At 42.6% G+C, this 24,630-nt stretch overlaps 1 protein-coding gene and 2 long non-coding RNA genes across 6 annotated transcripts in view; 1 reads left to right on the forward strand and 2 right to left on the reverse strand.

The window, feature by feature from the left end:
- Positions 1-11,785, reverse strand: part of LOC308481372 — a 39,760-nt gene extending 27,975 nt beyond the window's left edge. The window contains exon 1 of the long non-coding RNA XR_013988596.1: positions 11,592-11,785. This is a non-coding gene — a long non-coding RNA (uncharacterized lncRNA). The remainder of the gene's footprint in view (positions 1-11,591) is intronic.
- On the reverse strand, positions 230-6,135 carry LOC308481053. The gene is made up of 3 exons (XR_013988429.1): positions 4,663-6,135; positions 3,273-4,222; positions 230-2,431 (listed from the first exon to the last, which is right to left on the reverse strand). It is a non-coding gene; the product is annotated as an uncharacterized lncRNA (long non-coding RNA).
- IL7 (interleukin 7) lies at positions 10,829-24,624 on the forward strand. Of its 4 annotated transcripts, none has more exons than XM_081013674.1 (6): positions 10,829-11,391; positions 15,283-15,410; positions 19,252-19,323; positions 19,861-19,902; positions 21,208-21,327; positions 21,954-24,624. In XM_081013674.1, exons 1-6 carry the CDS (start codon positions 11,382-11,384, stop codon positions 22,104-22,106), a joined length of 525 nt encoding a protein of 174 aa, XP_080869800.1. In that variant the 5' UTR covers positions 10,829-11,381; the 3' UTR covers positions 22,107-24,624. The 4 variants fall into 4 exon arrangements, with proteins under 4 accessions (XP_080869800.1, XP_080869802.1, XP_080869801.1 ...); XM_081013675.1 differs by lacking the exon at positions 10,829-11,391 and adding an exon at positions 12,097-12,138; XM_081013673.1 differs by lacking the exon at positions 10,829-11,391 and adding an exon at positions 12,928-13,810.
- Positions 24,625-24,630: the final 6 nt, after the last annotated feature.

The raw sequence follows: 24,630 nt of genomic DNA on the forward strand, positions 1-24,630 counted from the left end.
TTTCTTTAGCATCAGTTAATATTTTAAATTTTATACGAGGCTTCTTGCCCTGCCAGACAAATCTGGAGATATCTCTCTGCCACTTCTTGAAACAGTCCATTTTGTCCAAAATTTGCAGTGTTTGAAACAAAAACAGCATTCTTGGCAATACATTCATTTTTATCACAGCAATTCGGCCTAGCAACGATAGCTTCAAATTTGACAATATTTCTAAATCTTTTTTCACTTCAGTCCAACATTTTTCATAATTATCCTTAAATAAATTCACATTCTTAGCAGTCATATTAACCCCTAAATATTTCACTTTCTTAACCAGTGTCAGTCCTGTCTCCTTCTGAAACTTCTCTCTCTCAATCTCATTTAGATTTTTCTCCAAAACTTTAGTTTTCGTCTTATTCAACTTAAAACCTGCTACCTGACCAAATTCTTGAATCAATTCTAGTACTCTTTTAGTACTTGATTCTGGCTCCTGTAAAGTCAATACTAAGTCATCTGCAAATGCTTTCAGTTTGTACTGTTTAGCTCCCACTTGTATACCTTTAACCAATTGGTCCCTTCTAATCATATTTAGCAGAACCTCCAGGACTAAACACGAACTTTCCTTTCCTTTGGCAATCAGCACGAGTATCTTGTGTAAGTTCTAACAAGTTTAAGTTCTAAGCACTGAAAACAAGATTGACAATTCAAAAACCTTGTAATATCTTGGAACAATTGTGTTAAACCCTTCTAAAACAAAACAAGTATTTTTGCGGGGAGGGGGTGGGAAAATTACCCTGTGGTAATTTAAAACTTTACTCAGAAGGGCAATGAGTTCAGAATTAATTCAATCAGCAAAACTCTCTGGTCTTTGCATGTGAAGAGAGCTTCCTGTTTTAACCAATCACATGCCATATATTTTTTTACAATGAATTGCATCAAAAGGAAGAGAAAGAAAGGGAAAAAAACATTTACTGTAACTGGATTTCATCATTGAGGAACTTCTTTAACTGTGAATTTTAGAATAATTGGTTAAGCAATATACAGACTATTGTTGCACTGTCTGATGCCTTCATTATATGATTTGATACAATGGCTGCATTCTACTTTATCTATTGGAGTGGATTTTATTTATTGAATTTACACCCCACCTTTTTTCTCCAATACATGGGGTTTTTTCTCCATACATTGAGTCGGCCCCTCCTCATTTAATCCCCGCAACAAATCTGTGAGGTAGGTTAAGCTGAGAAGCAGTGATTGCCCCATGAGTTTCATGGCCAAGTGGACATTTGAACCTTGGTCTTTTAGGTCTAGTTTAATTTACTTGGGAGATGTTTACTATTGTATTTTGATTTGTGCTTGGTATCTGTAACCCACCACATGGCCCACAGCCCTCTGAGAGGCTAATGAATAAGAAACAATATCAAATTCAATATCGAATACTAGAACCACCACCAACATTAACAAAAACACCAAAGGGCACATAGTAGAACCAATAAATCTGGCTATATCCCTGCCCCATTTTCCCCTATGAATGCTTGCTAGAACACGAATGTGAGAAGGGCATTAGCTTGCGGGACTGTCCCACAGTTGCAAAATGATGGTACTACTGCATGGAAACCCCTAATTTCCACATTTATGTTTGTTAGTGTTTAGGGCCTGTCCCCTATCCACAAGTGCTCAAGAAAGGCAATGGTTGAAGGCTTGGTGTCTGAGTTTGATTTTTTCTTCTTCTCTCCCTATCCGTTTCCCCTTGTATGTCATGTATTGGGGGACAGAAAGAAAGAGAGAGAGAGAGAGAGAGAGAAAGAGAGGGAGAGAATGAATGAATGAATGAATGAATGCGGGCAGCAACTGTCTTGTTTTCATTGATTCTACATAAGCCACTGAGAGAACCTTCTTGGCTGAAGAGTAGGGTACAAATGCAATAGATAGAGTGCTGAACTTGTCGACACTATTACAGTGAAGGCACAACATGATCCATGCGCACATCTGCAGGAAAGTGCAACGTGTTTATGCACAGAGAACTATACTTTCAGAGTGCCCTTGCAATAGAAAAGCTTCCCCTCTCTCTGTATACATCCCACCCATCACAATGACAGGCATTTCAAAAGAAAAATATATAAAAGCTGTCTCTGTTTAATTACATGTTAGGATGACCAAGTAATCGAACCTTGGGCAGCGCTACTCCATGACTCTCACGGCTGTAGGTTTTGTAGGACAAAAAAATCCACACTGCAATGGACAAGATTGTTGAAAGAGAGGCTAAAAGTGGCTGGGGGGGGGGGGAAGCAGCACCATACCTTCATAATGAGGTACTCCAAAAAGGCACTATAAAAACATTTTTATTTGCAAAGGCATTGCATTATGCATATTGCATTATGCTTTGGGTATTCTGAAGGCATTATACTGTTCATCAGCGTCAGCTAGAAAACAACTATTTAAAATCAACATACTGTGCATTTTGCACTGTATGTAACATACTGTATAAATTTCAAACTGCATAACACATTTTTATAAATGTAAAAGATGCCCAATAGAATTTCACTAGAAACAGATATCAGTTATTGAAAGCAAACATGCTCTAGATGTTGATTGCTGCAAGAGTCACTTCCAGATGAAGTGTCTATCATGCAATACTCCTGGTTTGTTTTCACAACATTTGCGTGGTTTATTTGTTGCCATGACATGGTTTTTATCCAGCACTTCTGCCTCTTCCCTTACCACAAAAGTCCTTTTTTAAAAAAAGATGTGTATTTGTTTCACAAGAGTGCTATAGTACCTTTGCCTCTTGCAATGTACCTGCTTTATCTGCATTCTTACTGTACCAAGGACACACCGTATACCATATTTCTGAGTGGGAGATACACACAAAAGTGTGACAATCTGGAAATGACCCAGGACAGTTCTCACAAGTGAGTGCCACTGACTTTTTGCATGAGTGCAAGGGAGTTTTCTGCCCTCCTTTTCCATCCCTACACTCCCTCTACACTGGAGGAAAAACCAGAACAGATGGGGAAGGGCGGGGAGAAGAAAGGAAAACATTCAACTTCAACTCCCCCATTCCAATGTACCCATCAACCCCGACCCCAATTCATTGCCAATCCTCATCCCCTCATTCCCTAAACAGCTCACCCCAATACACAGTTCCCCCTGTTGATGCTGCCACTGGTGATGGGATGGTGGCGATAAAGAGGAGAAAGTCTTTCACCCCTTCACCCCACCACCACCAGAAGGAAGCAGACGAAGGAGACTGACCCCCCTGCCTGTCTTGCTCATTCTGTTGGCCCCATCACCTACCCCATCTCCCAAATCAACCAGTAGCAGCGACAGGGGGAGAGCAGGCGTGCTCACAGAGCCCTCTCTGTGCAGATCCTATTGGCAGCCATACCAACTGCAGTGTGATGGAATTTTTCCTTACAAAAAGTAACATACAGAGATAAGCATCCATAATTAAAATTCACAATAACTAGGGGTGGGGAAGCTCCAGCCTGCAAACCTAATCTGGGTCGGCACAGGCTCCAGTTTGGCCTACAAGGCCCACCTGCTCCATGTGATGTGATGGCAGGTGACAGGTGAAGATGAAGCTGCCAATATGCAGCTCTTGGGAGGTCTTCCTGATGGTGTATTGGCAAGGGAAGGTTGTTGTCACTACCAATCAGTTGATGCTTGAAGGGCCTTGCAAAGAGACCTGCTTAACACCTAGAAGTTGCTGATGATCAGCTCACTACAAGAAAGCACTGCACAGGGCTCTTTCTAAGTCCTGCATTGTGCTTTGATGTCCTGAGCATCATGGAGACTTCAAAGCCCCTCGCTGCATGATATCTTTGTGACATCAGGAGACTGACACATGAGTGCCCGCCCCCACCTGTCATATTAGGCAAATGAAGGATAGAGCTCTATCCCACTGGTCGGATTCAGTTCCCCATTCCTACATTAAAACAACACAGAAATTAAAACAGAAGAGAGATCAAGGGAATGCCTGTGTAAACATGTTTTTGTCCTCCATTTCAACAGGTTCGTTGAGCGTGTATGTATAAAGGAAGCAAAGTTCTGCTTAGCAGTTATAAAATATATTAAAATATTTAGCTGTGTTTGAATTCCACAAAACTTGAACATCTTCAGTTTACTGTAAGAAATGCTTACGTATCAAAATATGTGCAATACTTCCTTTTCACTGGTGTCATTCGATGCCTTATTTCACCATGTATATGACAGCTGACTTAGCAACAGAATGTATACCAACCTGTAGTGGTTCTAGGGGTTGCTCGTGCGTAAGCCGGTGCAAACACCTGGCTGGGTTGCCTGAGTGAACCTTTTCTGTCCGGACAGCCACTCACCCGTGGCTGTCTCAATCGCTGGCAGAATCCGTCAGTGGGCGTTTCTTAAACTTCTTCCAGCAAAGAAGCTCTTTGACGTCTAGTCTCCTCCTACTCTCTCTGCGCGAAAGCCTTCTGCGCAAGGAGGGCGTAGGCAGCGGAGGACCCCTACTCTCCCCGCTGGTCCCCGGCAAGGAGTCATGGGACCGCCTTGCCGCTTCCCCCATCTGCCCCCCTTCTCCACTGGTGCTACGCTGATTCTCTTCCCCAGAAGATGGGCTGCCTCTCCCAATCCCGGGACGCTCTCTGGAATCCCTCTGGATTTTGCTCTCTCCTTCCGGCACTGATGGCAGTTCCCTGACACAACCCCAACTGTTTTTTTGTTGGTTACTTTGACTACAATTCCAATGAAATCATATTTTTCCTCTGTTACTTTGACTACAAGTCCAATGAAATAATATTTAAGCACAAAACTAATTTGTAAAAATAATCTGGCAGGACCTTGCAGATTTTGAAAACTGGTCTTAACAAGAAAGAAGTGTTACCTGTCCATTAATTAGTTAACATTATCCAGTCATTTATTAATGATTAAAGCTAGGGTTTTTTTTGCCCCTGATCCTGAATCTGGTCTAGTGTGTATGTGGCACTAAGCAAAATTTTGGGGATTATTATTTATAGTTTTCGTTTTTAAAAAGTCTCAATACATGCAAAATATTTTTCCTGCTATTTTACTCAAAAGCAAATATCCACCGTTTCACACCTAGACATGACAAACATTTGTTATGAATAAAGAGCAGGAAAAATTATTTCAGTTATCAAATAAGATTTTTTTTAAAAAATAGAAAAATTCTTTAAATTTTTCAGTGTGGAAGCACCTGATCTCTGAAATTCCAAGTGCATTTACGTTTGGGATGGCACCTTTACTGTGTTGCATTTTGTGTCTTCTAAAAACGTGTTTGTTCAGGCAAGCTAATAATAATAATAATAATAATAATAATAATAATAATAATAATAATGGTGATGTTATTATTTATACCCTGTCCATCTAATAAGGTTTCCCCAGTCACTTTGGGCGGATCCCAACTGAAAATTAACAGCACAGTAAAGCGTCAAACATTAAAAACTTCCCTAAACAGGGCTGCCTTCAGATGTCTTCTAAAATTCAGATAGTAGTTTATTTCCTTGACATCTTTTGCCACCTTGACAGCCTACCCAGACATGTAATTTTATTATGTACACTTGCTTCAAAACTGCTGGTTTTATCTATGTTTTTGATCAATCATATATATTTTTTTTCTTCTAAAGTTTTATTTTATCAGGTCTGCCCAGGGAAATCTGGGCACCATCATTGTGTCTGTTAGGTGCCATTCAAAAATATTTTTTATTGACTCAGGTTCTTAACTGGGAGGGTAACTATGTGTCCTCTTTCTGTACGCATTCTTTTAATTAGGGTGGGTAAGCTTTGCATGTGTTTTGGATGAGCCGTAGAATTGTAGAGTTGCAAGGGACCCTGAGGATCACCTAGTCCAGCCCCCAGCAATGCAGGAATATGCAGCTCATAAGATTGTAAGAAGAGCCTGCACGTGGTTGCGATGAATCATAGAATGATAGTCTGGTACCCTGTTTACAAGTGGCCAACCAAAAGCCTGTGGGAAACCTGCAAACAGGATTTGAGTACAAGAGCACTCATTGAATTTCCATGAGCTCTAGCATTAGGAGGGAGAAAAACTCTTCTCTATCTCGTATCCCTGCCTCTTCAGTGCTGGATTTACGTATAAGCTAAACAAGCTATAGCTTAGGGCCCCACTCTCTTGGGGCCCCCCAAAAAAAATTAAAGGGAAAAAACTGGGTGTACATTTCCAAATATAAGTTCAAAAATTACTTTGATACAATACATATTTTGTTATGTGCAACTGGATTTAGATACCCATTTGGTCCATAAATTACCACATAGCATATATTCAACACAAAAAACAGTGACAATTTGTTGTTGACAAAGGACAGCTGGACATATAAAGGGCCCTATTACGTTCAGTAGCTTAGGGCCTCATCAAACCTAAATCCAACCCTGCTTCTTCTCTAAACTAAAAAGTCTCAAACAATGCAACCTTGATCATTTTGGCTGCCCGTTTCTGAACCTTGATGCCACTTGAGGTCTTGTTTCACTGCTCTTTTTATGTTTGATTTTAACATACTTTTTTTTAGTTATTTCCATTTTTTGTTTTGTTTTTACACTTCAGTGCGAGATGACAAATAAATATAACAAACAGCAGCAATATTTTAATAAATATTTCATATTGTTTTATGTAAACTACTCAGAGGCTTTTGATGATTAAGTGGTTTATTATATATTGTCAAATAAACCACAAAATCTACACTAATTTTCCCTTAAACATTAACTGACTGTGGTATAGGCAGCGTCTAGGCTGCTTCATCTTTCATGAATGGAGTAGCTGTAGGTTGTTGTAGCAAAGTTGTTGTCCTTACCGTGTGTGTGTGTGAAGGGAGATCCATTCATAAATTTCAACCCCTCTGCCCCTGCTTTAAAATGAGGAACCATGACTCTCGAAAATGAATGAATGAAATGAATGAAAAGGAGGAACAATGTGAAATGAGACACAAAATGGTGTATGATAATTCTCTAAAGAAAAGAAAAAATAACTTCTATGAATTTTTTTAAAGAGGGCCCATGAAGTTTTTAGGCTGTTATCCTATACAATCCAGAGGTACTTACTTTTGAGTAGACATAAATTAGATTATCCTAATTAGATGCTTTTGGGGGGGGGGAAGGAGGAAGGCCTGTTTATGGAGTGCCTGTTTATGGATGGGCCTGTACTTTACATAACTAGAGGTGAATGCTGAGAAAGAAAGTGTATTTTCCTACAATCAGGCTTCTGAAGCTGTTTCGTTTTACTGTGATTTGTGAGGCACCACAGTTGTCTCCGACAGCCATTCGACACTTTTACATACAGACCCAGAAGACAAGACATGCATGGTGAAAATAAGAGGCATTAATGATTATAAAGGACAGTTTAAAGGTTCCAATTTAGGCTCAGATCTGGAATGTCCCCCTGAATTCATGTTTGCAATTCATGTTTGCAGACAGAATAAGCACTCCTTCCCTAAACTGTGATATATACAGTATTGCTTTCCGGGGCGGGGCAAGAGGGAATCACACACAACATAATACAGTATGTCAATATGGAGACAGCACCAGCTTTATACATGTATTTTACCAAAGAGTCAGAGATTGTTCAAGACACCACAATCAACTATATCAGCCTTATTTGGTCCTCTTTCCAGCTACACTTAACTGCAAAAGAGATGACGATAGAAGCATTTACCAGTAAAGCTCAGAGAACTGGCTTTTATAGGAAACACCACCAAAAGATTGTGATTGGAACATAACTTCCATTCCTTATGCTGTTGTTGTGCATATACTCTGCTGGCCACTGATTTTAGACTCCCCCCCCCAAAAAAAAATCAGTCCCGCCCCACCCTCAAGCCTGGTGCTTTATATTTCCAGGGATTTTTCCACCTTGTTTCATATGTTCAATAATAAAAATAAATGGATGCCGATAGTATTTTGGGCAAGTGTGCCAGTTGCAAAGTGGTAATGCTTTTCAAGTGATTATCCCTGGCATGTAAATGAGAAAAACATGTACAGTATATATCTCAAGTCAAATGCTTGTGGCATATTGGGACAAAAAAATAGCATGAGGTACAATATAGAAAAACCTTTGTTTACTAAATAAAAGTAAAATAAGCATGCTCAATTAGATCACTCTCCAGAGCACCATAAATGTTCCCATCTTAACATCTGCATTGGTATATCTGATGAATTGAAGCTGCACTTATGTAAACTTGCCTTTCTCACACTCCCTGCTCACCCTCCTCCACTGCTAAAATGCTGTTTCATCTAGGGCCAACGGCCAAACTCGGGCATGCCATAATTTAATACGATATGAAGTATTTCAAAACACTTTCCTCTCATTACACAATTTTTGCTTTCTTTAAGTTCAGCTAAAACTTTTTTTGTTAAGCCATTTATGTTCACAGAGAATAATCTTTCAGCAAAAGAGCATATCAGTAGTGAAGAGAACAACTCACTTCAGGAAGTAAATGGCCAATTCTGGAAGTAAAAGGGGAAAGTATTGCAGTATACTTTACTTACTGAGTACTATTATGCTGGCCCTTAGAAAGAGAACACTGCAGAAAATATTTTCTTCTGCTATTTTTGGCGTGTACCCAGATTTCTCAGGGTTCGGCTATAATTGCTAACCTCTGAAATGTTAACTCTTAATAAAAAGCTTGGCTATTAGCATGTGTTTTTTGTATTTTCAAGCCCCAAACACAACTTTTTCTGTCTCCCTTCCCTCATCCTCCCTATGTATCAGTGGTGGCTAACCATTTTTGGTTCATCTTTGCCCAGTCCTCCGGGGACCACATGCCACAGGTGGGTGTGACCAAAAGTGGGTATGGCCATTTTTAATTGCATGCATTCATGCACGTACACATATATGCAGGGCACAACTAGGGATTGGAGGATATGTCAATTTCAGTTCCCTCCTGTTTTCATTCTTCCAAGTAAGTTCTTCGCATTTTGCAGCTTAAAAAAAAAATCATCACAAAAATTCATCAGCATTTTTGTGAAACTCTGTCCTAAATAACACATTTTTTAAGGTAGCTTTGATGATCATACCCATTCATATTTACAGCTCACCAATAGGCTGCTTGATATATGCAAATTTTCTTTCAAGTACTGTACTCAAGATAATGTTCTGGCAGAACCAAACGTCACTAGGTTACCTGCCTGCACTTTGGCACAAACCTTTAAAGCAAACAGATTAGCTGTTATCTGCAGCGTGGCACAGAATAGGAAGGGACCAAGGTGCACCATGCCCAGGTTTGTCATCGCTGGGCTCCTGCCAGGTCCCACACCCCTGCAGAGGGGGCACTCTCAAGTCCAGCACCCCTTGGTCACTCACTGCCTGTTCACCTTCCACTCTCAGGTCATGCACACAGTGTGAAGCATGAGGGGTAAGAGCAAACCGGGTTCAGATGGAGAGTGCAAGTGAGAATTGGTGAGAAACTCAGTTCAGACTGCATGGGAAGGTGAATTTACCTAATCTGCACTGCCCCAAATAACAAGGCTACGGAGGCACTGGGCACCCTTTGAAATTTGAACTTCCCTGAATTTTTACAATGTAGTTCTCCAGGCAAGTATTGAGAAGAAAAATGCACATGTAACTAGGGTAAACTCTGCATAGAAATGTGAAGACAACATACAGAATGCATTATATGGGGGGGACTATAAAAGTTAATAGAAAAATGTGCGTAACAAGGGGATATGCAGTAAAATGCTGGCGAATTTTCACGACAACTGTTCTTCTATTAATTGCAAACTGAGGTGCACAGGTGCCAAGTCTCTGGGGCCCTGGGTGCCCGAGTAACCACATCAGTGGCGTAGCGTGGGGGGTGTAGGGGGTGCCGGCCGCACCGGGCGCAACATCTGGGGGGGGGGCGCTCGCACTCGCAGCTCTCTGCCCCTACCTGGCTCATTCACTCTCTCTCACTGCAGTGCTGGCTGTGCGAATCCGATCCGAGCCGCTGGGTCGCTGCCCACTGTGGAGGGGGTGGGTGCCAGGCGTGCGGTGCGGAGAGAGAGAGAGGGACTATCTGGGGGAGGGACAGTGCAGCGGCCACCCAGCGCAGCGCTGAGCGCGGGAGAGAACCACACCAGACCAGACCAGGCAGCAGCAAGAAGAAGCTGGCAGCGGCGGCAGGTTAGGGGTTAGGGGGCGCAAATTACTTGCCTTGCCCCGGGTGCTGACAACCCACGCTACGCCGCTGAACCACATTCCCCATGATGGGGCCAGGCACCCACAAATTTCGGTGCCAGGGCCATGCATGTTGCATGGCACCCATGGCCCCGGGGCACCCACGGTTGCAGAGCCAAGTTGGAAATAGGGAGAACTGAATTTAAGACTGGGTAAATGGGAAAGCAGGGAAACAGATTATCCAGTTACCAGAAGGCAGTGGGAAAGAAGTGACTCCGGGGATCTTGCCCAAGGTCACCCTCAGCCCACTCTTTGACCACGCCAGAGTACAACTCCATAAGCCGAGGCACCTTTCCTAGGCGGGAAGGCCAGCCCTTTCTTTCCCCTCCCACCAGCCTCTGCGCTCTTGGAAGCTTCTTGGTCTCAGGCAAAGAGCGAGGAGTTCGCCAAACCTAAAAAGAAAGCAGCGCCACTCCGGAGAAAGCTCTCTTTTTTTTGCGCTTTCCATCTCTGGCAAATGAGAACCCGAGTTCCAAGCTCCGGCCCTCCCAGCCCCCTCGGAGAAAACCCCACCCAACCTGCCACTCGCTGGCATCTCCATGAATGGCTCCTTCCTTCCTTCCAGCCGCCAAGCCGCAAGTTTCTTGGCTGCCTCCGCCGCAAACGCTCCCATGGCGTCGCTGGGAGTGGAGACCCGCTTGATCCCACCTCCTCTGCCATTCAGCCGGCACCGTGCAAAAACCCACCCGCAGCTCCGTCCACGCCTCTCGCCGAGGAACCTCGGAGGAGCGCTCAAGAGCTCCGTCACTGCGCACCAGCGGACCGAGCCTGAAGGGAAAGCGCTGCCCAGACGGAGCAGGGCGGCAAGCCCTGCGCTCGCGTGCGCCTTGCGCCGGCTCCACACCGCGGCGCCCGGTCACAGGCGGGTGGGACGCGCCCGGGCTCCTCGCCGTGCGCTCCTCGCTGGCTGACTGACTGGCTGACTGGAGCCCACCGCGGCTAGTGGCCACGTCGGAAAGCGAAACTTAATTGGACCCAGTCGGAAGCCTCCCGGGTTCGGTTGCCTGCTGTCCCCAGAAAACGAAGGCTGAGGCAAAACAAACCAAGAGCCGCTGCCAGTTGTGTTTGTTGGAACTTTTTATTTCAACCTTCGCTGAAAGCTTCGCGCAGCTCGCCGGCCATATTCAGCCTCGGCTCGCGTCCCCCCGCCCCCCAGCACCCGAGGTCTCGCCTCAAGGCGGCAGCGCGATGGGCACGAGCCTGGCCCCACCACCATCATGAGCGACAAACTCCCTCCGCGCGGACCATGTTCAATGGTAAGGAGACGGCGGTGAGGCTCTGCGCGCGCTTAGCCCGCTTCGGCCTTGCGTCGCGGGCGCACGCGCCTTGCTCTCCGACCCTTTCGCTTCGGCGCCGCGTAAACCCTCCGCGGAAGACGGGAGAGGGAAGCGGAGACCCTAAGTCGCCCCCGTGGCCCCTTTTCCTCCTCCGCAGCGTCTCTCTCCCGACAACCCACCTTTGCGCTTTCTCTGAGCACGTGCTCTGCTGCTGCTGCTGCTGCTGCTGCGCCTCCTCGGCGACTCTCGAGCCTTTGCGCGCCGCGTGAGAGGCTCCCGCGCTTTTATCCCCTCGGCCTGCGGAGGGAATTTCCCCGCGTTTCCAGAGCGAAACTGGAAGCGCCTTATTCCCAGCAGCGCTGGGCAGAGACACCCGAAATCTCCCGGAGACAAAAGGCAGGGGAGTGGTGGAGGACATTTGTTTGCGAGGCGAGGCACGTTGGGGCGAATGAGTCCTCGGAGCCAAGTGTCACCCCGCCCTCGAAGGTGCCATTAACCCCGTTCCCAAGTCTTCGGAAGCCAGGCGTCTCCACACGCCGCGCGGAGCCTAGAAAATCCCGAGGGTGCCGGGCTAAATTCCAGCTGGCAAGGCGCGGGGCTTCGCTTCTTCCTGCAGGTGCTGCCCGCCGCTGGCATGCCAGCATTCGCGCCTTCTTTTCCCGTAAAACTTCTCCGGGGACGACCCAAAAAGTAAAGCACCAGCCAAAAGCCATTAAAAAAGAAAAGGTACCGTTGCAAAAGATGGTAACCCCTTAGTTGACTTTCTCTCAACAAAGAAATAATAATAAAAAATACATAAGGTTAAGAATTTCAATGCCCATAATGGCATCAAAATGAGACTCTTCTGCCTCTCCAGAAGGGTTTGTGGGATCCTTCCCAAAAATGATCTTGGCCGGCCAGAGCCGAACGTGAATATTTTCCTCCAACAGGTGCTTTTGCAAGTGCCCTTTGCCACAGTTCAAATATACACAGCACCATCTCTCTCTCTGTGTGTGGCAGGTGTCTGTGGGATAAAATTATGAGGATTCTTATACTGCAAACAGTATGGGATAGTTCCATGTACCAGTACTTATTCCAGGTTGTCATTAGTTCCTTAATACGCACGGGCCATGGTTTAAACTAAGGGTGGCATTAAAAACCCACCCCATTTTTAGACACCCCCATTCCAGTGGCTTTGGGTCAGTCACAGGCTACCAACTGCAGTAGTTTTTAGTGGAATCCCAATCCCTAGCAAGAAAAACTCAGAGGGTTATACTAGCTCTTGAATCCAGGCTGGTGCTCTTTTAAAAATACCACTTTTAGGCTTTTCACCAGTTCTGTATCCTCTTTGCTGCAGGATGTTTCACTTTCAATGGGTAAAGAGGAATGAGACAGACAGATAAGGTTGCCAGGCAGCACTGTTTGCTGCTAATTCCCAGAACTGTGCAGACTATGCCCACTAGCATGGAAAAGCTGCCAAGTGAGGACTGTAAAACAGTATTGCAGAAGTTTATGTAGACTGTGTTCCAACTCACCTTGTTCAGCGAAGGAATCCCTGGACTGTATAGCTCTCCCCACTTTTTTGCTTGCAAGCTTGTTCATGTGCTCGTTTCTTTCTGCTGCCATTTCTTCCTGTTGGCTGGTTAAACCATGCTGTGTCTCCTTGGCTTGCCCTAATCTCCACTCTTTCAACCTCCACCCTTGGCTGTGTAGCAGTGATAATGTTCAGAAATAACAAGAAAGTTTCCCTGCTCGTTGTTTCTATTGCTTACCTATAGTGCCTGGTTTTGTCGATATGTGTAGAAATGCAGATGGGTGGTGTATGAGTCATTTGTTTTTAAAAATCATTATTTGAAATATTTTAAACCACCCTTCATCTTCATGGATACCAGGGCAAGCTACAATAGGCATGAATAAAGTTGATCGTGCCGAAAAAAACAATAATATGCAATAACCCTGGTGACTGTTGGCACTGGAAGGGCAGAAGAAAGCAGAAAACCAGCAGTAGATGGAGCCAGAGTTGATGACAGACAGAGCCAGCTAAATTATAGTTTTCCATTCTTTTTCTCCATTGAGAGAGAAATTCAACATAGGGTTAAGCATATTGCTCCATCGACACAAGCATTTCTTGCTTGCCTGAAGGAACAATCTGCCCTCTCATCCTCCTCCGTGCACACAACGGGAAGACAGGAGGGGAGCCTCATTGTGCTAGCAGAAGTCCTTGTGTGGGCTTCCGTTGGTGGGAATTCTACTACTGTAGTTGAAACTGCTACACTGAGACTAAGGAGAAGGAAGCTGCCAGCCAGTGCCATCCCCTGGGCTGGTTGTAAGTGTGAAGTTAAGCAAGTGGGGGCTGGCTGAGGGTAGTCTGAGCTTGATGGGGGCACTGTACCATTTGCCCTAATGGACCTCTGCCGCAGTAAGACAATAAAATTACTTAAAACTTAATTACCAAACACTTAGAAGTGTCTTAAAAAGCCAGAAATATTTCTATTAAGCATATTGCCAAAATAAATAGGGAAATTGAAAAGAACATGGTTCATGTATGGGATAAAGGCGGCCAGAATTTTAGTAGCAAGAAATTGGAAAAATACAGCAATACCTAACACGGCAGATTGGCAAATCCTAATGGCAGAATATCTGCAGCTAGCAAAGGCGGCAGGAAGGATAAGAGGCCAAACAAAACAAATAATCTATAAGGATTGGAACATTTTTAAAGAATACTTTAAAAACTATGGTATAAAAGGAAATCTCTTGGCAGAATTAGACTGACCCTTGTATAGATATAAGTTCGTTGGGAGGTAAAAAGAAACTATATAAGAAATATGCGGTATAAGTTAACCAATAGATAAAGTACAGTGAGACTAATTGGAAGTCATTTTTAATTTTTCTCTTTACAAGTTTTATAATTGGTTTCATTATTGGGAGTATAAATGATGTTAGTCGTATTAATTTTGTTGTTTTTTATATTGTTGTTGTTTGTTTGCTTTTTCTATTGTTTGCCTGCCTGCTTGCTTGTATGTTTGTTTGTTTGTTTTCTCTTCATAAATGTATTTATTTTAAAACAATAAAGATATATTCACGAAGGAAAAAAAGAAAAGAAAAAAAGGAACTGTCTTCAAACCAAGTAGAGCAGGCTAAACAATAAGCCAACTTTAAAATGCCCACAGGAAATATGGTTTGTAAATTTCCCCTTTAATAGAATTTGATGAAAGGAATTCCATCCTCATGATTTAGTGCCATTGGCCTAGTATTGTGGAATGCTCTGCTCACATAGATTCAGGTGGTGCCTTCTGCTGAAACTATTCTACCAGGCCTATGTAGCCAGTTAAGTATAGATCTTTCCAGTGATTAATTGATAATCTGTTTTCAACTTTTTAATATGGTTTTTATTATATGGTTTTATGTCATTTTTGTTGTAAACGGTTTGGGTATTTTTCATCAAATAGAATCATAGAATTGTAAGTTGGAAGGGAAAGAGGGTCATCTAGTTCCACCCCCTGCAGTGCAGGAATCCTGCCCACAGCCGGCCCTGGGTGGGCTCAAACCACCAACCTGCTGATTAACAGCCAGACACACTGACTCATTGATCCAGCCTTTAAAAAATTTAGACATATAGATGCAGTGCTGTGCCGTCCTATGTATGTCTACGCATTTGTAAGTTCTACTCAGTTGACTGGGACTTTCTCCCAGGTAAATGAGCATAGCATTGCTCTCATTATGTCCTCAGTCCCTGCCTCTGTAATGTATAAATCTGAATAATGTTATCAAGCAGTAATCTGTTAATATCTCCAACCCATCACTATTTAATATTAAGTCATATTACCATAGTCAGCTGAGCATATAACTTCCTTGGTACAAGCTGTAATTCAATGTAATTTTGTAATCTAGCTTTTTTAAGGTATATCTTTGGGATTCTGCCACTGTTCCTAGCTTTGGTACCAGTTGGTTCATCTGCTTCCATGAATGCTTTCCTGAAAAAATATGAAATGTTTCTATCTTTCAACATTCGCGTGCTGGTAGGTAACATTTAATATACATATACATGCATATATATAGAGAGAGAGGGGGGGGAAATGTATTTATCTGAGCAATTTTAACACCCTGAATGTTAAAACATTCCCAATGGAGATGTTAGTAATCCCGTTGTCTTGAAATATAGAAATGAGCTATACTATGTGGGAATCTATGAATATATGGTATCGTTTATGTAATAAATTACACCTGCATACTGCCCTTCAATCAGAGAGTTCCCAGGACAGCAGTATAACAATAAAACCATTAAAACAGCAAAAGATTTAGTAAGGCCAGTGGTTAAAACAACAGATAACAACAAACTTGAATTGGTTTGAACAGACAAAGTTAACGGTGCCATGGCTTTGCAAATGGCCAGTGCTGGACAAACATTGAATTGTTGAGTATTTCCCCCCCAGTCTACTCACATGAGCCATCATACTTCTCTCTCCTCCATAGGAATGTATGGCAATTATATTATGAAACAAATCCTGGTGTAGTTCCATGCAAAACTGAAATGTTCTCTTCGAAAGAACTAGGACAGGTGAATTGGTGACAGAAAATCAGACCCGAGGCAATGGTGGCATTAGAAAAGAAAGCAGAACCAGTCCTTGGTACACACTTGGAGAAGTGGGAGATGCTAGGATTCAAGCCTGCCTCTTCCAACTGATAATAACACAATAACAAATGCATACAATGCTGCAATTGCTGATTTGCATTAGCATCGCTTTGTTTGGAAGAGATGTGCTTCCACTTGCATCTTCATGCCTTGTGGTTGTTTCCCTCTACTATCTCAACTGCTGAGTCAACAGTAATTTGTCATTGGGTTGTTGCCAGTGTTTAATACCAAGAAAACAAGCTATGCTTCTGATTACAGTGTTTGTTTGTTTGGCATCCAACATGCAGGTAGCTGAGTTCACATTGAATGTCTTGAAGTGATTTCAGAACTGCTGTAATTCATGGATTGGATCCAAACTAAGTGAGTTGAACTTCATCTCCGTTTAAGTCACTGTTGTTAAACCATGACTAATTTGCACCATTGAAATCAATAGGATCTTAGTTCAACTCACTTACAGTGCAGTCCTAACCATATCTACTAAGAAGTAAGTCCCACAGTTCAATGCAGCTTACTCCCAGGTAGGTAAGTAGGGTTAGGACTGCAGCCTATGTCTGGATCCAATCTATTACATTGTTACCTAATTTGTTATCAAAATTCCATAATACGTTGCTAGGAAGCAGCTATAGTTTTCCTCCCAGAAGCTAATCCTTTCTCTATTCTTGTTCTAGGGAAATGGGTTTTTCCTTGCTTATTTGCAAGTCACTTTCCCATCATTCTGGTGCATCTGTTGCCAGGCATCTCTGTGCCAAAATGTAGGAAATAGAGCAAACATTTTAACTGCCAAGGGATGAATAATTAGCAAACTTTCACAATGGAAAAGATTGCAGTACTGAGACACCAAAACTGGATCTTCTTAAATACTTGTGAGCCAAATTTTGTTTTGTACTTGCTACAGGCTGCCTTGTGGTCATTTTCCGTTTAGATGGAGAGGTTGCCTTTTTAGAGCAGCATGACAGGAAGGTGATTGATTGAAACCCAGCCAGATGGGCGGGGTCAAAATAATAAAATTTATTTTTATTTTTACAGAAATTTAGGATAAATTGATAGCAGGATAAATTGACTTAGAAAACTGTTCATTGAGTGTTTGCATGCACTTAGTAAAAGGGATGTTTTGTTTGTTCCTGGTCTCTGCTTTGTAGTGTGCTGTGATTGGGAAGATGGGATTAATCTCAAAAAGGATTGTGGTATAGAGGTGATTAAAGTAAATGACTGCAGCTGTAGGATAAGGGGTTCAAAAAGAGATTGAGAAGAGCTTCCCAATAACCTCTCCAGACTGAGCAAATGGAGAATAAGATGGCGAATGCAATTCGATGTAAACAAGTGTAAAGTAAAGGCAAAGGACCCTGACCGTTAAGTCCAATCGTGGACGACTCTGGAGTTGCAGCACTCATCTCACTTTACTGGCTGAGGGAGCTGGTGTTTGTCTGCAGACAGCTTCCGGGTCATGTGGCCAGCATGACTAAGCCGCTTCTGGCGAACCAGGGCAGCACACAGAAACGCCATCTACCTTCCCGCCGGAGCGGTACCTATTTATCTACTTGCACTTTGACGTGCTTTCAAACTGCTAGGTTGGCAGGAGCAGGGACCGAACAACAGGAGCTCACCCTGTCGCGGGGATTTGAACCGCCGACTTTCTGATCGGCAAGCCACCTTCTGATCGGTTTCGACCACAGCGCCACACGTGTAAATGTAGGTGTAAAAAAGCCCCTTCATATCACATAATAATACTCTTGGAGCCTGAACTGACCAGGCAGTGACTGACCAGGAAAGAAACCTTGGAATCATAGTGAATAATTCAATGAAGATGTTGACCCAGGGTGTGGCAGCTGTCAAAAAGGTTAATTCCATGCTAGGAATCATTAGGAAAGGAACTGAAAATCGTAATGCCGTTATCTAAATTTATGGTACAACCACAAATGGAATACTGTGTGTTGTTCCAGTTTGCCGGTTTGTTGTAAAGTTGGAATATGTTCAGAAAAGGGCAACCAAAATTACTGGGGGGGTTGGGTGGGTGGATCAACTCCCTGGTGCGGAAAGGTTACAGCATTTGGGACTTTTTGACTTACAGAGAAGGCAAGTAAGAGAGAAGTTTATAAAACCATGCACGGCATGGGAAAAGTGGACAGAGAGCAGTTTTTCCTCCCTCTCCCAACACTAGAACTCGTGTACATCTAATAAAGCAGAATGCTGGAAGATATAGCACATATTTAAGCTGTTGAACTCATTCTCATAGGAGGTTGTGATGACCACAAATTTGGATGGCTTTAAAAGAGGATTATACAAATGAACTGAGTAGCTAGTAGCTATGGTGGCTATTCCCTGCCACCACAGCTGGTGTCTGCTTCTGAATAGCAGCTACTGGAATCCACAGGAGTGGAACAGTGTGAATGTGCTGAGGTCAGGATGCTGGACCAGATAAGCTGTTGGCCTGATCCAGCAGGATCATGTTAAGTTCTCTTGTAGAGTTGGCTAAGAGTGGATGCCACCCCAGAGCCAAAAAAGGCCAGCTACCCCTTTTCTAACAAAGTATCCAGTTGAATTCCCCTGTGCCATAGTTTTTCTAGCTTAAAATGCTTATTTATGGATCTAGGAAAAGGGAAAGTCTAGCCCTCTGATTTCTGAGTAAACATGCTTACCATCAATCTATTAAAACAGTGAGGAAATTCCGTAGGAATAGCAACATGCAAAACTGAAGCAGTTGACGACATACAGTGCTTCCAGGATGTCATCTCATATGGTTGGCAATAAATCATAATAAAATCCTGCATTAGAACATTTGTGGTGTTCATGTACAGACCTAGATACTTGGGGTGGGGGGAATGCTGAAATAACAAAAAGCTTTTTAAAATGTGAAATGAAGCTAAAGGATGCAGGCAAGCATGTATTTTCCTCTTCAACAACTTCTTTTATGTCTTCCTTTTAAAAAACAAACAAACATATTAATCTATTCTTGAGATTTGGACATAAAATGCTGTTGTATCCAACTGACTTCATACTGTCTACATGTAAATGTACCCAGCAAGGCAGATCAGTTACTCCAGGCTGATGAACCAAATGGAGGGAAAACAGACCACTGCATATGAATGCTTGCAGAAACGTTTCTCATGCTTTCACAATGGATCTCAGGGACATGGTCAAATCATTGAGTGCATTGAGCTTATTACACTGGAAAAAGAGATGCAGAAGCATCTAAATTTAAACATTGTTACTTGCATTCTAATTTATAGGAAGAGGAGATTGAACAACATGCTGGATGTAACAGGTCTAACACCAATAGAGTTTTCTGCAATACAATGGAGGTAATGTTGCTTTAAAAAAACAACACATTGTAGTTTCTGTAGAGCAAGCACAATAGGAAAGGATGTCACAATTCTGAGACATTGTTGATTTTTGGGGGGGAACATCTCACCCTCACCCCCCCAAAGCCTTTGGGCTTTTTTGGGATTGTTACAACGTTTTGCTTAAGAAATTGCCCTACATCTGGGTTTTTCTGGACATTTTGGCGAAAATCTGCCCAGATGCCATTTTGATAGTCTGATTCCTGGATGTGTTGGTGGAACTGCCAAGAGAGGACCTTGTGCTGATCTTCACACCTGGGAAGGTGTGTAGGGAAGTGGTGTGGGATGGTGCCAAAGGGAATCCTGACAGCGCCCAACAAAATGATAGCTGTAAATGAATACTTGTAGAAACATTTCTCACAGAGTTTCAGAACTGACCACAGTAATGTGCACAAGCCATTGACTGGTTATACAACAGTGGGTTTATTTACACTGGAAAGAGAAATGCGGAAACATCTGAATTAACATGTTTGTTCCTTGTGTTCTAATTTGTTATAGGTGAATACAACTGGACTAGAAGTGTTCTGCAATTCAGCTTTGGTAATGTTGATTTTTCTGGAGTTAGTATATACTGTATCCTTAGTTTCTGTGGAGCAAATACAAGCAAGGAAAGATACCATAACTATGAAAGACACTATAACTTTCTTCCTTCCCTTTTCCTTGCCTGTGACCTGCTCAGGGTATCAGCAGGATGATGATGATAATAATAATAATAATAATAATAATAATAATTTATTATTTATACCCCGCCCATCTGGCTGAGTTTCGCCCACTCTGGGCGGCTCCCACCAAGTGTTAAAAACAGTACAGCGTTACATATTAAAAACTTCCCTGAACAGGGCTGTCTTGAGATGTCTTCTGAATGTCAAGTAATTGTTTATCTCTTTGACATCTGATGGGAGAGCGTTCCACAGGGCAGGCGCCACTACCAAGAAGGCCCTCTGTCTGGTTCCCTGTAGCCTCACTTCTCGCAATGAGGGAACCGCCAGAAGGCCCTCGGCGCTGGATCTCACTGTCTGGGCTGAACGATGGGGGTGGAGACCCTCCTTCAGGTATACAGGACCAAGGCAGTTTAGGGCTTTAAAGGTTGGCACCAACACTTTGAATCGTGCTCGGAAACGTACTGGGAGCCAATGCAGATCTCTCAGAACCGGTGTTATATGGTCCCGGCGGCCACTCCCAGTCACCAGTCTAGCTGCCGCATTCTGGATTAATTGCAGTTTCCGGGTCACCTTCATAGGTAGCCCCATGTAGAGCGCGTTGCAGTAGTCCAAGCGGGAGATAACTAGAGCATGCACCACTCTGGAGAGACAGTCCGCGGGCAGGTAGGGTCTTAGCCCGCGTACCAGGTGGAGCTGGTAGACAGCCTATATATACACTCTCCGTCTGTCATAAAGTATCAGAGCTGCGTATAATATATATATGTATATATAGTAAAATAGAAAAACCATTAAGAACAGAACTAATCTTGGCACTTAAATTAGCCCAAGCCATTGTGAAAAGTGGTACACGGATAGTGCCCGCTGGCCTTAGAGCTGCACAGGATTACCCAATATAAAAGAAACAGTCCTATGGAAAGTTTAACTTTTTTTAATGTTAGAGCAGTTATTGGAGGCACCAGCATTAAATGGAGAAGACCTAGCAAAGTGTCGGTGTCACTTGAAAGTAGTGTAAAGGAGACTGGGAATTAAACCCCACACTGAAGTTAAAAGTGGGGTGTAGGGATCAACATATTGAACATTTTATTCAATTTTGAGAGCCAAGAGCCTGAAGGATCAGTATGTAAGAAAGTTGTATCAAGCCTAATAGCACTCCAACTCATTAACATTTTTTTTTTGTTTACAGAAGAGGGACATTCGTGACGTGGCATGCCATCTTCAAAAAATGACCAAGAGATGTAACTTCACTGAAAGTGTAGAGAAGAACATGAATGAGGTTTCCGGTATGACATTGGCAATGCTCAAGGTATGCTTTGTTTTTGCAGCTTGTTTCCTTTCAGCTACTTTTACTTGCCCTTCACATCTGTGCACCCCTCTTTACTTCTGGAAGATTTGACACTGAATTTGCTGATTCAATAACATATCCATCATTTTCCTAGTGTTATTACCTGCATAGTACTTAACTGCTTTTCCCCCTAGCTGATTTATTGAAACACCTCGTACAGGGGTCAGCAAACTTTTTCAGCAGGGGACCGGTCCACTGTCCCTCAGACCTTGTGGGGGGGCCAGACTATAATTTCTTTTTGGGGGGGGTGAATGAATTCCTATGCCCCACAAATAACCCAGAGATGCATTTTAAATAAAAGCACACATTCTACTCATGTAAAAACACGCTAATTCCCAGAATGTCCGCGGCCGGATTTAGAAGGCGATTGAACCGGATCCGGCCCCCAGGCCTTAGTTTGCCTACCCATGACCTTGTACAACTTTTTTTGTTTTGTAGTGGCTTAAAATGTAGCTAGCATATTCTTAAGCCTACCAATTTCAAAATGTTTTGTGTACAGACTTGATATATTGTCACTCAAAAAGATGATCTATGTATACTTCAACAGCCATCTTTTCTTCTTTTCTTTTTTTTTAAAAAAAATATAGGACTGTAACAACAACACTGGTATAAAACGACAAAGAGGAAACCCATGTCCAAATGTAAGATATATCAAAAGGCTCTGTCGTGAATGTTTGATAAAGGATATAACTTTTCAGTTTAAGTTATGTTGGGATCAACTGATGTCACATTGGACTTAAGTGGAATAGGATGAAGCATTTGAAAGCTTGTTACAATTAAGTGAAGCTTTATGAACTACACAACGCTCTGGTTTTTCAGAGCACACCGGTTTTCTACAAAAATACTTTTAAGCACTGCAACTATCTCCTCTTTGCTTATGCAAATCTTCTGCACCAAGTCCCTGAGAAGACTGCAGTCCTTTCGTTCTTGGGAAGAGAGGGCACAGAGGCAAAAGTTGGAAGTTTGTAGTCAAGGCACTCTGTGTCTCAAGGAAACTTTCAACACCAGTGGAAGCAGAGAACTGACCGGTGGGGTGGAGAACTGCAATCTGCACTTCATCAGTCATTAAAACCTGTACCTGCCCTTTAAAATATATTATTTAAACCGACAACTGTTTTAAACGTACAACTGAAATAATGAAGCACTTTAAAAAATACAAAGGAACTTGGAAAATTATGTGTTTGTAATACATTGTGGTGGTGTTGTTGTTTTTTAAAAAGTCATTACGAGGGATTTCTTAAGTTACTAATACTGTACTTCATGGATTTCAAAACCGCTTTAGGACCAAAGGCAAGCTTGGAAGGAAAAAAGGATGAACGAAGAGTACAGTTTCTTGGTTTGGGGATTTGTAGTAAGGAGGAGAGTAGGTAGCTTCTAGGAGCTAAACTGTGAATATGAGGAAAGTACTGCTGCTTTGTTTTGTGGAAGTTAGAAAGGTACTTGCAGGAATACTCAGGAATTGCTCAAATTTGGGATTGACTTCTTGGGTGCCAGCCATTTAATGCAACAAACAGCCATTTAACTTAAAATATTTAGATTTTAAAAAAATAAAATAATACTGGCATTTTACAGCTAGAATGTTTTAATTTAACAAATGCTTTTTATATTTGTCTTGTATAAAATTGCAGAGTTCTGAACTATTTTTAGTATTAAAAGTATCTATATTGCTGTCTCCTATATTGTATCTATATTGCTGTCCAATGATATTTGTAGTGCATTCTAGCATAAACTGTGGGAGAAAACAGTCTTGAAGCAGAAACCAGAAACCCTGGAAGCAGAAAGTTGTTAACTCTTCTTTAAAGAACAACAACCGTAAAGCCAAAAAATGTAACCATGATCTCATTCTCAGGGATTAAGCAAAATAAATTTGGAATGCAAACAAAACACTACTATAACATGTGTAGTTAATAGCTATAAATGCAGGGCTATTTTTCAAGAAAAAGAGGTGCCAGAACTCACCATGAATGCCTCCCTCATCCTCTTAGAATGACAATAGCGCCCACCTGAGAGACGCTGGAACTGAATTTCAGTGAGCTCTCGCTGAAAAAAAAGCCCTGTATAAATGTCTTAGTACATAACATCCTGTTTCTAGGAAGATGTTTGATATCTGTTAAAACTTACATCTTCTTCCTTTAGTCAAGTTGAGCCCAACGGTAGACCACCTTTGGTGGCCTCCCTATATCCCTCCCTCTGCGATGGCCAGCACTTGTTCACCTGCCTGACTCTCTGCTGGCTCTTCCGTTTATCATCATGGCAGAGTTAGTTTCTTGGTTGCCCAGCCTCCTTCCGTGCCCCACGATGTACCTTTGTGCTGCTGCAATGAGAAACGGAAGATCCATCAGGAAGGCAGCCAGGTGTCCCAACCTATGTCACTAGATTGTCTTACTCCTGTAGCTGGGTTGTCTGACTTTTTGCAGCAATCCTACAGAACGCATGCACCTAGAAAGAGCCAACGGTACTATAGCTATCATGCTGTTGTTGGGTAATGTCTTCCCACTGGCTCTTTTGTTCCTCTTCACAGCACTGAGGAGGAAAAGCTGAGGGTTGCATACAGTCCATAGGTTGCCACCTGTGTTTTAGCCTACCTGTGCATTAGACCTGAATTCTCTTGTTTCATGCTTCCAGTTATTCTTATTTCCCACCTGGTCAAGCCAGTAAGGCACACTGGCCCAGCTCTCCATTGTAACATTGTACAAGCACTGAAATATGGGAGTAGACTTCTGTGGATTTTATTATTTCTCAAGAGTGCATAGAGGTATTTTGAGCACAAGTTTGACATGGGAAGTGTTAGCAGCAGTTTCTTAAACACAGCAAATATACATAGTAGAGGAGTATTAACTCACCTGTGTTAAGTTCTTTCCAGTGCATTTCCAGGTGCAATGCAAATGGGGTTTTAGATCTGAGTAGAGGACTGCTATATAAGCCTTTCCAAAATCTAAGGTTGGGTTCAGAGTCATTTTCTAGATTCCCCCAATTTCCGATACTAGGCTTGCATGGCCCACTTTTAGTGGGGACCCCCCCCAACTTACTAAATAGGTACATGTTGACTATACCAAAAAAAAAACCTTCAAGGTTTTTAATGGCAATCAGTGGTGGCTGCTTGGTTTGCTCTTAATTTTAACTGATTTTTGACTGCTTTCCTCATTCATGCTGCTGCTTTAAATTGTGTGTATTTCTTTTATATTGAGTTGGATGGATTTTTGATGTAAACAATTTTGTATATTTAATAAAACATAAATATTTTAAATAAAAGTAAAATGTTGG

Source organism: Podarcis pityusensis (genome assembly GCF_964106645.2).
Source record: "Podarcis pityusensis genome assembly, chromosome: 7".
Lineage (NCBI taxonomy): Eukaryota > Metazoa > Chordata > Lepidosauria > Squamata > Lacertidae > Podarcis > Podarcis pityusensis.

Bases quoted from the DNA above. Each gene is read 5' to 3' on its own strand.
- IL7 (XM_081013673.1), top strand. The intron at 15,411-19,251 runs GTAGGTAACATT...TCTAATTTATAG, and splicing joins CTTTCAACATTCGCGTGCTG to GAAGAGGAGATTGAACAACA. The intron at 19,324-19,860 runs GTAATGTTGCTT...AATTTGTTATAG, and splicing joins TTTTCTGCAATACAATGGAG to GTGAATACAACTGGACTAGA.